The sequence below is a fragment of the Hemiscyllium ocellatum genome, chromosome 1 (genome assembly GCF_020745735.1).
Source record: "Hemiscyllium ocellatum isolate sHemOce1 chromosome 1, sHemOce1.pat.X.cur, whole genome shotgun sequence".
Lineage (NCBI taxonomy): Eukaryota > Metazoa > Chordata > Chondrichthyes > Orectolobiformes > Hemiscylliidae > Hemiscyllium > Hemiscyllium ocellatum.
In genome coordinates, this window is record NC_083401.1 from 93,912,655 (window position 1) to 93,924,799 (window position 12,145).

The window sequence follows — 12,145 nt, forward strand, 5'->3', positions numbered from 1 at the left end:
GACTCGATGGGCCGAATGGCCTTACTTCCACTCCTATGTCTTATGGTCTTACTCGATAGTAAACCCCAAGATGTTAATTTAGTAAATCAGCTGATGGTCAACAGTAATGTTCCTTGTTGGAGATGATCATTTACTAGCACTTATGTGGCACAAATGTTACTTGCCGCTTGTCAGATTTTATCCAGATTTTGCTGCAACTTGAAGGCTAACACACCAGCTACAACAAGACAGTGACGAGTGGACTGTTTGGACAAATGAGAGCAAATTTACATAAGTTCCCGCTGATTAGTGAGAAATCTAAGCAAAGCAGAGGTGGAAATCCACAACTGGTATTTCTGCAATTTTTACAGGATTTTCCTGGCTTATCAACTCAAATTTATAAAAGAAGCCCCGCAGAAATTCATCCCTTGTATCCTTTTTCAATCATGTTCCTTCAAAGGAGACTGTCCCACAGAGTAAGAAAAGCATATTTTCAAACAATCTGAGACAGATTAAAGTATCCAGCCCACCAATGGGCGGAGGAAATATTCACACAGCATTTAATGTGGAAAATGTCAGGTAATGTACATATATCATGTCTTACCCAAATTCTGTCCAACAGGGTAGATAAAACACATTAACTAAACAAAATAAATTAGAAGATTGGGGCAGTGGTTAGGGTGGAATGGAGTGGGACACTATTTTTCCATGACTCGTTAACTACTGTATGGAAGCTGGTTTAACTTTCACCAAGGAATTTTAATTTTGTCTTTTAATCTATATTACTATATTTCCTGTTTTAAATGTTGGCTATATTAACCAACAATTCAAAATAAATAATCGTTTCTTGTTTTTTAGCATTACTTGAAAAAAACAACTTTTTCTTGTACTAGAATCACAAGCATGTGCATCATGCCAAAGTCCAATCCAAAAATATAATTTAACTAAATGCTAAAATTAAAATCGAGTTTAATTTACAGTCAAGTTATGAAAATATTTAGTATTTTATTGAAGGATATTAGGACAACATTTAGTCGACCCTATAATACAAGTCAAAATTTGAGCTATTTTAGAGTAAGAAGAATATTCTCTCATAAGGTTTGAAAGCAAGTTGGGGTTTGAAGTGGTAGGAACAGGAGGAGACAATACCATACACAGTTGAGGACTGAGATAGTTAAATTATGCAGTGGCAATTTCTTTTCATGTATGTTCAATTTACAAACAATATTGGGGAACTACAGAGAATGTTGATCAAGATTTACAATTACAAGCTACATGTCATTTGCATTCTTGATATACTGAGAAATGTGATGTATGCAGCACAACATAGTGCTTTTTTATGATTTTAATCTATTTTGAAAAAAATACACTTTAGCACTTCTTGTTTAGTGAAAGCTATACAACATATAGTGGCAGTTCCCAAACCATTTGAGTTCATTTAATTATCTGAGGACAGTCGCTCCAAGCTTTAGCTTTTCTTTTGGCAAGTGCAAGCCAGGCAGGTTCCACAGACACTGGTGCAGCATCAGGAGTTGAGAATCTCTTCGGTAATTCCTTCACTTGTGGACTTGATCCCACTGAATCACATATTTCAACTATAGAAGGGGAATTCGTAAAAAAAAAACAAAAATACCAAAATTGGAGTTTATTAAACAATAAGGTATCAAGAAAATATTACGATAAGAAATGGGAAAGCGTTTCTTTTTATAAAGAACGATGCATTACCAATCTGATTCCATATTCTGCCATTATCTTCTCTCTTTCCTCATCAACTTAGTGTTGACTCCTTGTTTGGATACTACGTTGTGTTTACTGTGCCAGTGAGTGTATCAGGATTTTGAAGCATATTAAGAAACAGGAGGATTTTGTGAAGATTTGTAGCTCATGTTGTGGATGAAGTAGTGCATTTGTTCACCGAGCCAGTATGTTTTTTCTGCACATGTTTTTTCACCTCTCTAGGTGGCCTGTCTTTGATAAGGTGTTGGTGGTCTGTCCCACCTAGTTTTTATATGTCTCTGTTTGTTGGTACTTCCAGTTCAGTATCTGAGTGGTTTGTACTCGGGATCCGGTTCAATGTGTCTATTGATTGAATTCTGGTTGGAGCGCCAGGCTTCGTGGAATTCTCTGGCGTGTCTCCATTTTGCCTGTGCTAGGACAGTTAGATTGTCCCAGTTGAATTTGTGCAAAGACTGTGAAAAAAAAACAACACAGGACAAACAGGAAGAAAACTGACCATACGAGTACACGAACATCAGCTCGCTACTGCCAGCACATTCTCATTTCCACTCACACAGACAACGAAGGACACAATTTTAACTGGAACAATGTAACTGTCCTAGCACAGGCAAAATGGAGACACGCCAGAGAATTCCATGGAGCCTGGCACTCCAGTTGGAACTCAATCAATAGACACATTGAACTGGACCCAATATACAAACCACTCAGACACTGAACCAGAAGTACCAACAAATAGAGACATATAAATACCAGGTGGGACAGACCAGCAACACCTTATCAAAGATGCACTGATAATGCCACCCAGTGAGGTGATGATATGTTTGCAGAAAAACACACCAGCTTGATGAATAAATCCATGACTTCAAATAGGAGGATAATAGTCATTTTGATTTTGAATTGTCTTCCTCTAATACTTATTGAATTCTTATGGAAATGTAATAATTTTGGTAAGTTGCTACATTTGTAACTCAATCCTGGATTACTAACTAAAGGAACCAGGGAAGTGTCAGAATTTGTGTTAATTAAAAGAAAACTCGAAGTAAGGAAGTTGATATCAGTTTAAAAACAAATGTTTCCAGGAAGGTAGTAGCCTGGATTTTACGTAAGAATATTGGTGAGCTATCGATGGTCACTTTTTTAAGCAGTAAGTAAGACAGCAAGTTTTTTTTAGTCTGATCATACACAATTCAACATGGAAGTCAGGAAGTTGCATACAGAGTTCCACAGCAACCTCAGCCTTTTGCACTCATGCCCTGTATCTCCCCCCGACTTCTAACCCACCCGCAGCTAGTAAGGATGGAGATTTTTGTGGAGCCTCCTCCTCCTCCTCCAGTGAGTTCTTTAACTGTCACCACCATTCACGACTGGATGTGGCGGGAAGGCAGTGTATAGATCTGATCCATTAATTGTGAGATCACTTAGCTCATCACATGCCGCTCTGCTGTTTGGCATGCCAGAGTCGAAAAGGGTGGCGCTGGAAAAGTACAGCAAGTCAGGCAGCATCTGAGGAGCAGGAGAGTCGATTTATCGAGCATAAGCCCTTCATCAGGAATGTGGAGGGGGAAGGGGGTTGGAGATAAATAAGGGGGTGGGGGTGGGGGTGGGGCTGAGGGAAAGTAGACAGTAAGGCGATAGGTGGATGCAGGTGGGGGTAATTTTGATAGGTCGTTGGGGGCGAGCGGAGCATATAAATCTGAAGGAAGGTGGATAGGTAGGACATGTCAAGAGGGCAGTGCTGAGTCAACTCTCCTGCTCCTCGGATGATGCCTGACCTGCTGTGCTTTTCCAACACCACCCTTTTTGGCTCTGATTCTCCAATATCTGCAGTCCACACTTTCTCCTGTTTGGCATGCCAGTAGTCCTATATTGTAGCTTCACTAGGTTGGCACCTGTCTTTTAGGTATGTCTGGTGCTGCTTCTGGCATGTCCACTCTCATTGTTTATTGAGCCATGGATAATTCTTGGTTTAGTGGGCATTGAGAATAACCCCGCTCTCTCAGAGTAAATTCTGTGCCTACACTTCCATACTTCTCTCGTATATTTCTTTTGCAATAAATGCCAACATTCCATATGCATTCCTTGTTACCTCTTTTATCTGCATACTAGTTCTCGTAGTCACCCAGATGTCTCTAAACTGAAGCATTTTGTACTTTCTCTCCAATTAGATAATAAGTTGGCTTCTTATTCTTCCAACCAAAATGGATAACCACACACTTATCCAAGTCAAACTCCATCTGCCAAATTTTGACCCATTAATCTAACTGACCCAGATCAATTTATAAACTTCTTATCTCCTCACCTCAACTTACCTTCCCACCCACATCTTCCCAGTGTCAAACCAAGCTAAAGTACACTTCATCACCACATCCAAGTCATTAATATAGATTGCCAACAGTTGAGGACTGAACCCTGTGATACTCCAATAATTAAACTTTGCTAACCAGAACAAATACGTTTATGAGGACTCTGCTTTCTGTTGGTTCATTAATCCTCTATCCAAGCTATTACCCCAACCTCAGATCATTTTATCTTGTCTATTAACCTTTCGATCCCTGCACTTTATCATTTGCATTCTGGAAGTCCAGATATACAACATCTATAGGATTCCCATTATCTACTTCATCTGTTACATCTTTGAAGAGCTCTTGGAAATTAATGAAACATGATGCACTCTTTATAAAACCACACTGCCTCTGATGGATTGCGTTTTGACTTCCAATTCTTTACTATTTCCTTAGTGATGGATTCTAACAATTTCAACAACAGCATCAGTCATTTTACCTCTTAAAGAACATTAACAAGTACCTGTGACAGAATTTGGAAGTGTGGAAGATTTTTTCAGGAGTTCACGGCGTTCCACTTTAGACACAATATTGTTCCCAATTTTCTTTTCTTCATCCTGACTGGATTTCTGCAGTGTACTCATGTAATGATTGCCTCCTTTATTGTCCACAGAGCTGGACACAATTGTCTGTAATGGAAAATACAGACCAGTATAAATGAGAACCCATCTCTACATCATATTCACTGATGCATCTTCCATTTGTTTATTCCTAATTCAAGATAATCCCAATCAAATCAAACAATAATCCTTTTGCTGAAAAGTCCAGTTGTGGGAAGAATTTCATTTAGGATTGGCAATCCTGTTAGCTGTATTCCTGGAGGTTTCATCACATCTTTTTTCCCACCATCTCCAAGATATTTATAATTAATTGTTTGAAGAAGCTGAAAAATACTCATTCTTTTTAATACCTCTATAATTTTTTCCCCCGAACTTCTCCAGTCAGTGCCCTGTTGATATATGTTAATTCCTGGAAACACTTGGAGGTTTGCAACCCGCATCACTTTTTGTCATATTTTGGAAATGACCTCTTGAATGTCTTTATTTTGGTGCTGAAGGAATTTGTGAAACTCTGCTGTAAGAGGCAGATTGCTTTTCAGAGCTGAAGACTAGTGAGTACACAACTCTGTCAAACACAGCAGAGTTTCACAAAATACATGCAAGCCTACTGTTGCCTACAGTATAATTGGCTATAGGTAGAAGCTGAACAAATGAACATCTAGGGGAGACAGCATCTCTGTTATGCCTCCAGCCAATCAGCAGCACAATTACACATGGATGCATCCTACTATCATGAGGAAAAACGGTTTTTGTGTCGCCTGTCTCAACAGAACCTGGCATGACCATATCACTCTCATGGTCACCAAGCCCAATAATGGGACAAAATGAATTTTTAGTGCAAGGAATCAAACATTAAGTCAAACCCATTAAAAATGTTACTCTGGTGACTCATGATCCTGCAAACATCTGAGACATTCATGCAAGGGAAATAAAATGAAACAATTCTCAGCCAGCTAGTCTTTAAAGAGTAAGACTCACCATCAAATTCCTAAACTGTTGGAAAGAGCAACAGCTAGTTTTCCAGCAGTTTTATTTTGATTTAAATTATTTCCTGCTATTTTTCTTCTTTCTTCTGGTATGTGACAGTAAGTGGCACCTGATTGTGTCCATTTGTGTTATTCTCCTTCACTGAGAACCTGACTTGTCTGTACTGGCTGAGAATTGCTTCATTTTATTTCCCTTCCATGAATGTCTCAGATGTTTGCAGGATCACGAGTCACGCAAAAGAAAGGTTACTGAGTAACATTTTTAGTGGGTTTGACTTGATGTTTGATTCCTTGCTATAAAAATTCATTTTGTCCCATTATTGGGCTTGGTGACCGTGAGAGTGATATGGTCATGCCAGGTTCTGTTGAGACAGGCAACACAAAAGCCTTTTTTCTCTCATGATAGTAGGATGCATCCATGTGTAACTGGGCTGCTGATTGGCTGGAGGCATAACAGAGATGCTGTCTCCCCTAGATGTTCATTTGTTCAGCTTCTACCTATAGCCAATTATACTGTAGGCAACAGTAGGCTTGCATGTATTTTGTGAAACTCTGCTGTGTGTGGCAGAGTTGTGTACTCACTAGTCTTCAGCTCTAAAAAGCAACCTGCCTCTCTTACAGCAGAGTTTCACAAACTACATGCAAGCCTACTGCTGCCTGCAGTATAATGGGCTATAGGTAGAAGCTGAACAAGTGAACACCGAGGGAAGACAGTGAGTCCCTAGCTGCAGTGCTGGGGAGTTCAGTGATTGGGGAGGGGGGTGAGAGTTGGAGAGCATGCAGCTCAGTAGCATGCCCATTTAACCCCATATATCCCCCCAACCCACCATAGTTTATCAGTAATCTCGGCTGCTGTTGACTTGCTAAGTGCAGATCCTAATGACGTATAACACCCTGTGAAGTTCACGCAGTGTCAATATCTGAGCTCCTGGCTGTACGGGTCAGAAAAAGTGATGGCATCTTTTCATCAGTGGTGCAGTGGTGTTATACCCTTTCCTCAGAGGGTGCTATGGCTGGGTAGGTGGCAGTTCTCGATTGCATGGGGTATTGGAGCCCAGTAAAGGGAGTGGGATGATGGAGGATCAGATAGCTCACCATCCTCTGCAGAAAAGGTGATGGTGAGTTGTTGGATTAAAAGGAAGCATAGTCTATACTATCATATGTCACACAAGGGCTATATTGCCTAACTGTGGGAGTCTGCCCTTTGCACTTTGGAGCTGCTGACCAATTTGATGGACTATGGACTGAGGCAAGTCTGGACCACTGGGGTGGGGATGGTTGGAAACTTATGCTTGTTAGTGGGTAAAGGGGAGATACTACTTTAAAGGGGAGGGTGTTTCAAATGTTTAAAGTGCACCCCTCCATTCCCTCATCTATTTTCTTCCTGTTATTTACAAATATCTTTAAATGAAGATCTTGATGATTTCCATTGCCTTTGTCAATTATACTATGGCAGAGGCAGCAGATTAAGAAGCTCAATTGAACTTTAGCTATTTATTTACATATGGTGAGCAGATTGCCCACCCCTCTGTATTATTGAGGTGAGCTTGGGAGTGGGTGTGAAGGTGGTGATCTGGCAATCTGGCCTAGGTTATGAGCGCATCCACTGAGAACACATCTGGAAGGATGACTTAATATCGACCCCCTGGAGTCTGCCCCAATGACTGGCAGCAGAGGGTTTAGTGCTATCAAAATCTAGTGGGTAAGGTTGCAATCTTTCTTAGATATAGAGTTAATCTCAGAACTGGAAAATTGCAAACAACACACCCTTGTGAAAGAAGGACATAAGGATAGACACAGGCTTGCCTGAACTGCTGTGCTCTTCCCGCACCACTAATCCAGAATCTGATTTCCAGCATCTGCAGTCATTGTTTTTACCTCGTTGATTTTAACCCTACTGCGAATCCTCTTGCAAGGATGCCTGCCTTGAAGAAGCTTTCCTCCTCTCTCTCACTTATCTCTCCACCCTTCAGGCTCTCTGCCTGTATTCCTGATGAAGGGCTTTTGCCTGAAACGTCGATTTTACTGCTCCTTGGATGCTGCCTGAACTGCTGTGCTCTCCCAGCACCACTAATCCAGAATCTGGTTTCCCAGCATCTGCAGTCATTGTTTATACCTTGTCAGCAAAGTTGAAGCCCATAGGATAAAAAGAAGAATGACAATCTGGATATGAAATTGACTGAGTAACAGGAAATAGAGAGTAGAAATGAATGATTGTGTTCTTGATTGAAGACATCTTCAAAGTCCAAGGCACCCCTGGCCCTGAAGGCCCAGGTTCAAGTCCCACCTGCTCCAGGGGTGTGTAATAACATCTCTGAGCAGGTTGATTAAGAAAAAATAGGTTAAATTAAAATATCATCAATTTCAAATATCTATCCATATTTTGAAATATTGTATGGAATCTGACTCTACCACTCAGGTAACACCTTCCGGATCCTAACAACTCTCTGAGTAAAGAAGTTTCTCCACATTTCACTCCTAGCTGTCTTGCTGACAATCTTGAAATTGTGACCCCAAGTTACTGACATAACAACTAGTGGGAAAAGAATATCCTTCTTTACCATGGCAAATTGGTCATAGTTTTAAACACCTCAATACGGTCACCTCTGAATCTTCCCTGCTCCAAGGAGAATAAGCCCAATTTCTCTAATCTTTCTCTGTATCTGATATTCGTCATACCTGGTATCATTTGGGAAATCTCCTTCGCATTATGTTCAGGGATTTAACATCTTTCCTTAAATAAGGTGCCGGAACTGAACACAATAAACCAAATGTGCTCTGACCAATGATTTATAAAGGTATAACATCACTTCTTTAGTTTTATACTCTATCCACTTATAAACCCAAGGATCCCATAAGCTTCGTTAACTATTTCAGCTTGCTTGGCCACTTTCAGAGAATTATGCACCTGAACTTCAAGGTCCGTCTGCTTCTTAACCCCCCCTAAGTTGTACCATTAATCCTGTTTTGTCTCTCCTAATTTCTTCTACCACAATGCAGTGCCACATATTTCTCTGCACAGTAATTCATCTATCAGGTATCTGCCCATACGGTCAATGTTTCTCTGAAGTCGTTCAACATTATCCTCACAATTTACTATTCTCCCAGCTTAGTACCATCTGCAAATTTAGTGATTTGCCCTCAACACTCATCTCCAAGTCACTTATATAAATCAGATAAAGAAGGGTCCGACACTGATACCTGGCAACACCACTTTCAACTCATCTCCAATCTTAGAAATACCCATCTGTACCTACCCGTTTACCATCTTGTAGCCAACTTCTAATCCATGCTGCCAAGGAACCATCAATCCCAGGCATTGCTAATTTGCTGACCAACCTGCCATGTGGCATTGTATCAAATGTCTTCTGAAAGTCCAAATATACAATATTCGCTGTCTCTGTCACCTCATCAAAGGATTCAATTAAATTTGCCAGATACAACCTGCCCCTCACAAAGCTACATGGTTTAGTATTGACTTATTTTTTTCTAAGTGTATATTTATTTTATCCCATATTATGGCCTCCACCAGCTTTCCCGCTATTGATCTCAAGCTGACAGGTTTGAACTGTCCAAGCTTCTCCTTTGCCCCTTTATTAAACATTTGCAATCCTCCAGTTCCCTGGGACAAATCCTTTGTTCAGAGAGGCATGGAAAATTTCTGTCAATGTTTGTTCTCTTACTCTGTTTTCTTACACTTTCAGCAATCTAGGACCCATCCGGACCTGGTGAGTTGTCTACCTGGAATGCTGTCAGCCTTTTTAGCATTGCTTCTTTAGTTATCACAAATTGTGCTCAGTTGCTCATTAGCCACGTTTTTAACTGGGCCATTGTCACCATTTTCTAATTTGATAAAAACAGAAGCACAATATTCATTTAGTAACTCTGCCATATCCTTTACTTCAGTGAGCAGCCGACCCTGCTTGTTCCTTATGGGCCCCATTCTATCCTTCACTGATATTTCACTGTTAAAATGAAATTTGAAGAATTTAACTGTTTAGATATAAATTCAAAGAACATTTTACTACTTGTTTTAGCATAGCCTGCCAACCTTTCCTCATGGTTCCTCTTAGCTTTCCTTTTTCTAGCCTCTTTCCTGAATTTGAGATATTCTTCCTGATTTCTATTGCAGTTATTATTCCAATAGGCATCATAAGTCTCCCAATTCTTCCATATTTTCTCATTAATATCCTTAGTATGTACCTAACTTGCACCCTATTGACCCAATGTGTACAGGGGTTCCACAGGACTATTGTATCAGACTGGAGTATTGTCTCAAATTTGGGCACTGAAGCCTCAGAAAAGACTTGGATGGCACAGTGGCTTAGTGGTTAGCACTGATGCCTCACAGCAAAAGGGTCCCAGGTTCGATTCCTCGGTTAACTGTCTGTTCGGAGTTTGCACATTTTCCTCGTGTCTGCGTGGGTTTGCTCCGGTTTCCTCCCACAGTCCAAAGATGTGCAGGTTAGGTGAATTGACCATGCTAAATTGCCTGTAGTGTTAGGTGCTTTAGTCAGAGGGAAATGGGTCTGGGTGGGTTACTCTTCGGAGGGTCGGTGTGGACTGGTTGGGCCGAAAGGCCCTGTTTCCACACTGTTGGGAATCTAATACTAAACTGGAGGCTTTAGAGCAGATGCAGAAATATCAGCATAGTTTAGAGAGAGAAGGACTTCTGTTACATAGATAACCACAGAAGCTGATATTGTTTGCCTTCAGAGAAAAGAAGGTTGAAAGACATTTGAGAGAATCATTTAAAATCATGGAAGGTCTTGGCAGAGTAGATAAAGAGAAAGTAACTTCCATTGATGGAGGGGCAGTGAATATTAATTTAAGATGACTGGAACTGATGGCTGAATTTTGTCAGAGAGCATTAGGACCTTGTCATTGCAATAAAGCCCTCGCTTGCCAGCAATTCTCCAAGGTGGGACTTCCTCCCAAACTGAATCGGCAGTCTCACCTCCAGCCAGTTCATGCTAAGGAGCAGCTGGCATTAGGAGAAACACATAGGGTGAAAGGATATTAAAGACCACTTCAGGTCAAAGTCTTCCCACTGAAAATCCATGGCAGGCTAAAAAGAGCAAGCCAACTGAATCCCACTTGACAACTTGTAGTCTGAAGACCTGTAGATTTCAGAACTACAAATAGGTGAACCAGATCTGTCCAGATAGATGGCTGAGAGGGTGATGCAAATAGGGGTAGGAGAGTTTACATACTGGAAGATGCTAAGCAAGGCAAAATATTGCTTGGTATAGAGTCAGAGGAAAAAACTAAAAGGAAAGATTTGCATTTATACAGCAGCTGTAATAGAGACATAGAATCAACCAGCATAGAAACAGACCCTTCGATTCAACCTGCCCACGCCAACCAAGTTTCTCAAAATAGACTAGTCCTATTTACCTGCATTTGGCTCATCCACAATGTAGTTGCTAATTGCAAGTGCTATGTTTATGAGTAAACTATGAGTGGCTAATGTTGGGAGAGCATTTGTACAGGGGTAGGTGGTAAAATAGACAGTTGCAGAGGGTTAAGGTGTGTGGGAGTGTCAGTTCCAGTAGAGGACAGGTCTTAAGGAGTCTGTAACAGGTTTAGATGGTCGCAGATTTTCCAGATTTGAAACAAATTGCTATGTTTTATGACTTTTCATTCAACTCTGCTGACAGTATACATGTGCAAGTAATGCTGATGATTATCAGCTTCTTTTCTTGCGTTATAAATATCCTACAACATGCAAGTGAAGTATACTTAAACTGAAAATTCGTAAAATATAGCTGCAAAGTATCTATGTTAGATGAGATTGTCACAAAACTTTAACATATTTACACATTGGCAAACTAACTTCTTTAAATTCACTCAATGCTGCCAGACTTTCGAAGGTGAATTGGCAAAACAACACAAACATTGTAGCCCCAGTGATTTTGGCAGTAGAAACTCAATAATTACACTGTGGAAATAATAGTTGTATTAAAAGAAGCAAGTATTGCCACCATCAATACTGCCAATTTCTACCAAAAGTAACAAGCTTAACAGCTTTATCATGAAATTGTACCAAACCCCCCACAAATTTCATATTAGATATTAGGCTGAATTAAATGGACTACATATTAAAGAGTGAAATAATAGTGGCTACATACATTTTCTTTAGTCTGTTTCTCCGCTAGCTTTGCTTCTCTGGCTTGTCTTCTTTCTTCTCGGCTGGCCTGCTGCTCACGGAATCCTTTCTGCTTCTGCATGGCCAGGGTGATCCACAGAGGCTGGGAAGATTCCACCCTGTCCACAAGCCTTGAGCTGTCCAGAGAATGTCTGCTCTGAAGAACAGGTTTCTCTGGAAATAAATTAGAACGCTGCTTAATTTCCTCCAAAAGGATGTTGGTGAACCAAAATCAATGCATACATAATCAGATTATCTGGAATTTAGATGGTTAAGGGGCGATCTGATTGAAGTTTTTGAGATTTTAACAGGATAAGAAAGGTTAGATAAAGATAAACTATTCCACTATTGGAAATTCTAGAATTAGGTACGCAGTCTGCGAGTTAGGACCAG

General features: G+C 40.4%; 1 protein-coding gene across 1 annotated transcript in view; it reads right to left on the bottom strand.

The window, feature by feature from the left end:
• Positions 1-1,413: 1,413 nt before the first annotated feature.
• cracd (capping protein inhibiting regulator of actin dynamics) overlaps positions 1,414-12,145 on the bottom strand; it is a 51,509-nt gene continuing 40,777 nt past the window's right edge. The window contains exons 7-9 of the mRNA XM_060823989.1: positions 11,736-11,926; positions 4,522-4,687; positions 1,414-1,574 (exon numbers count right to left, since the gene is read on the bottom strand). Of these exons, the coding sequence (XP_060679972.1) occupies positions 1,414-1,574; positions 4,522-4,687; positions 11,736-11,926 (518 nt within the window). The remainder of the gene's footprint in view (positions 1,575-4,521; positions 4,688-11,735; positions 11,927-12,145) is intronic.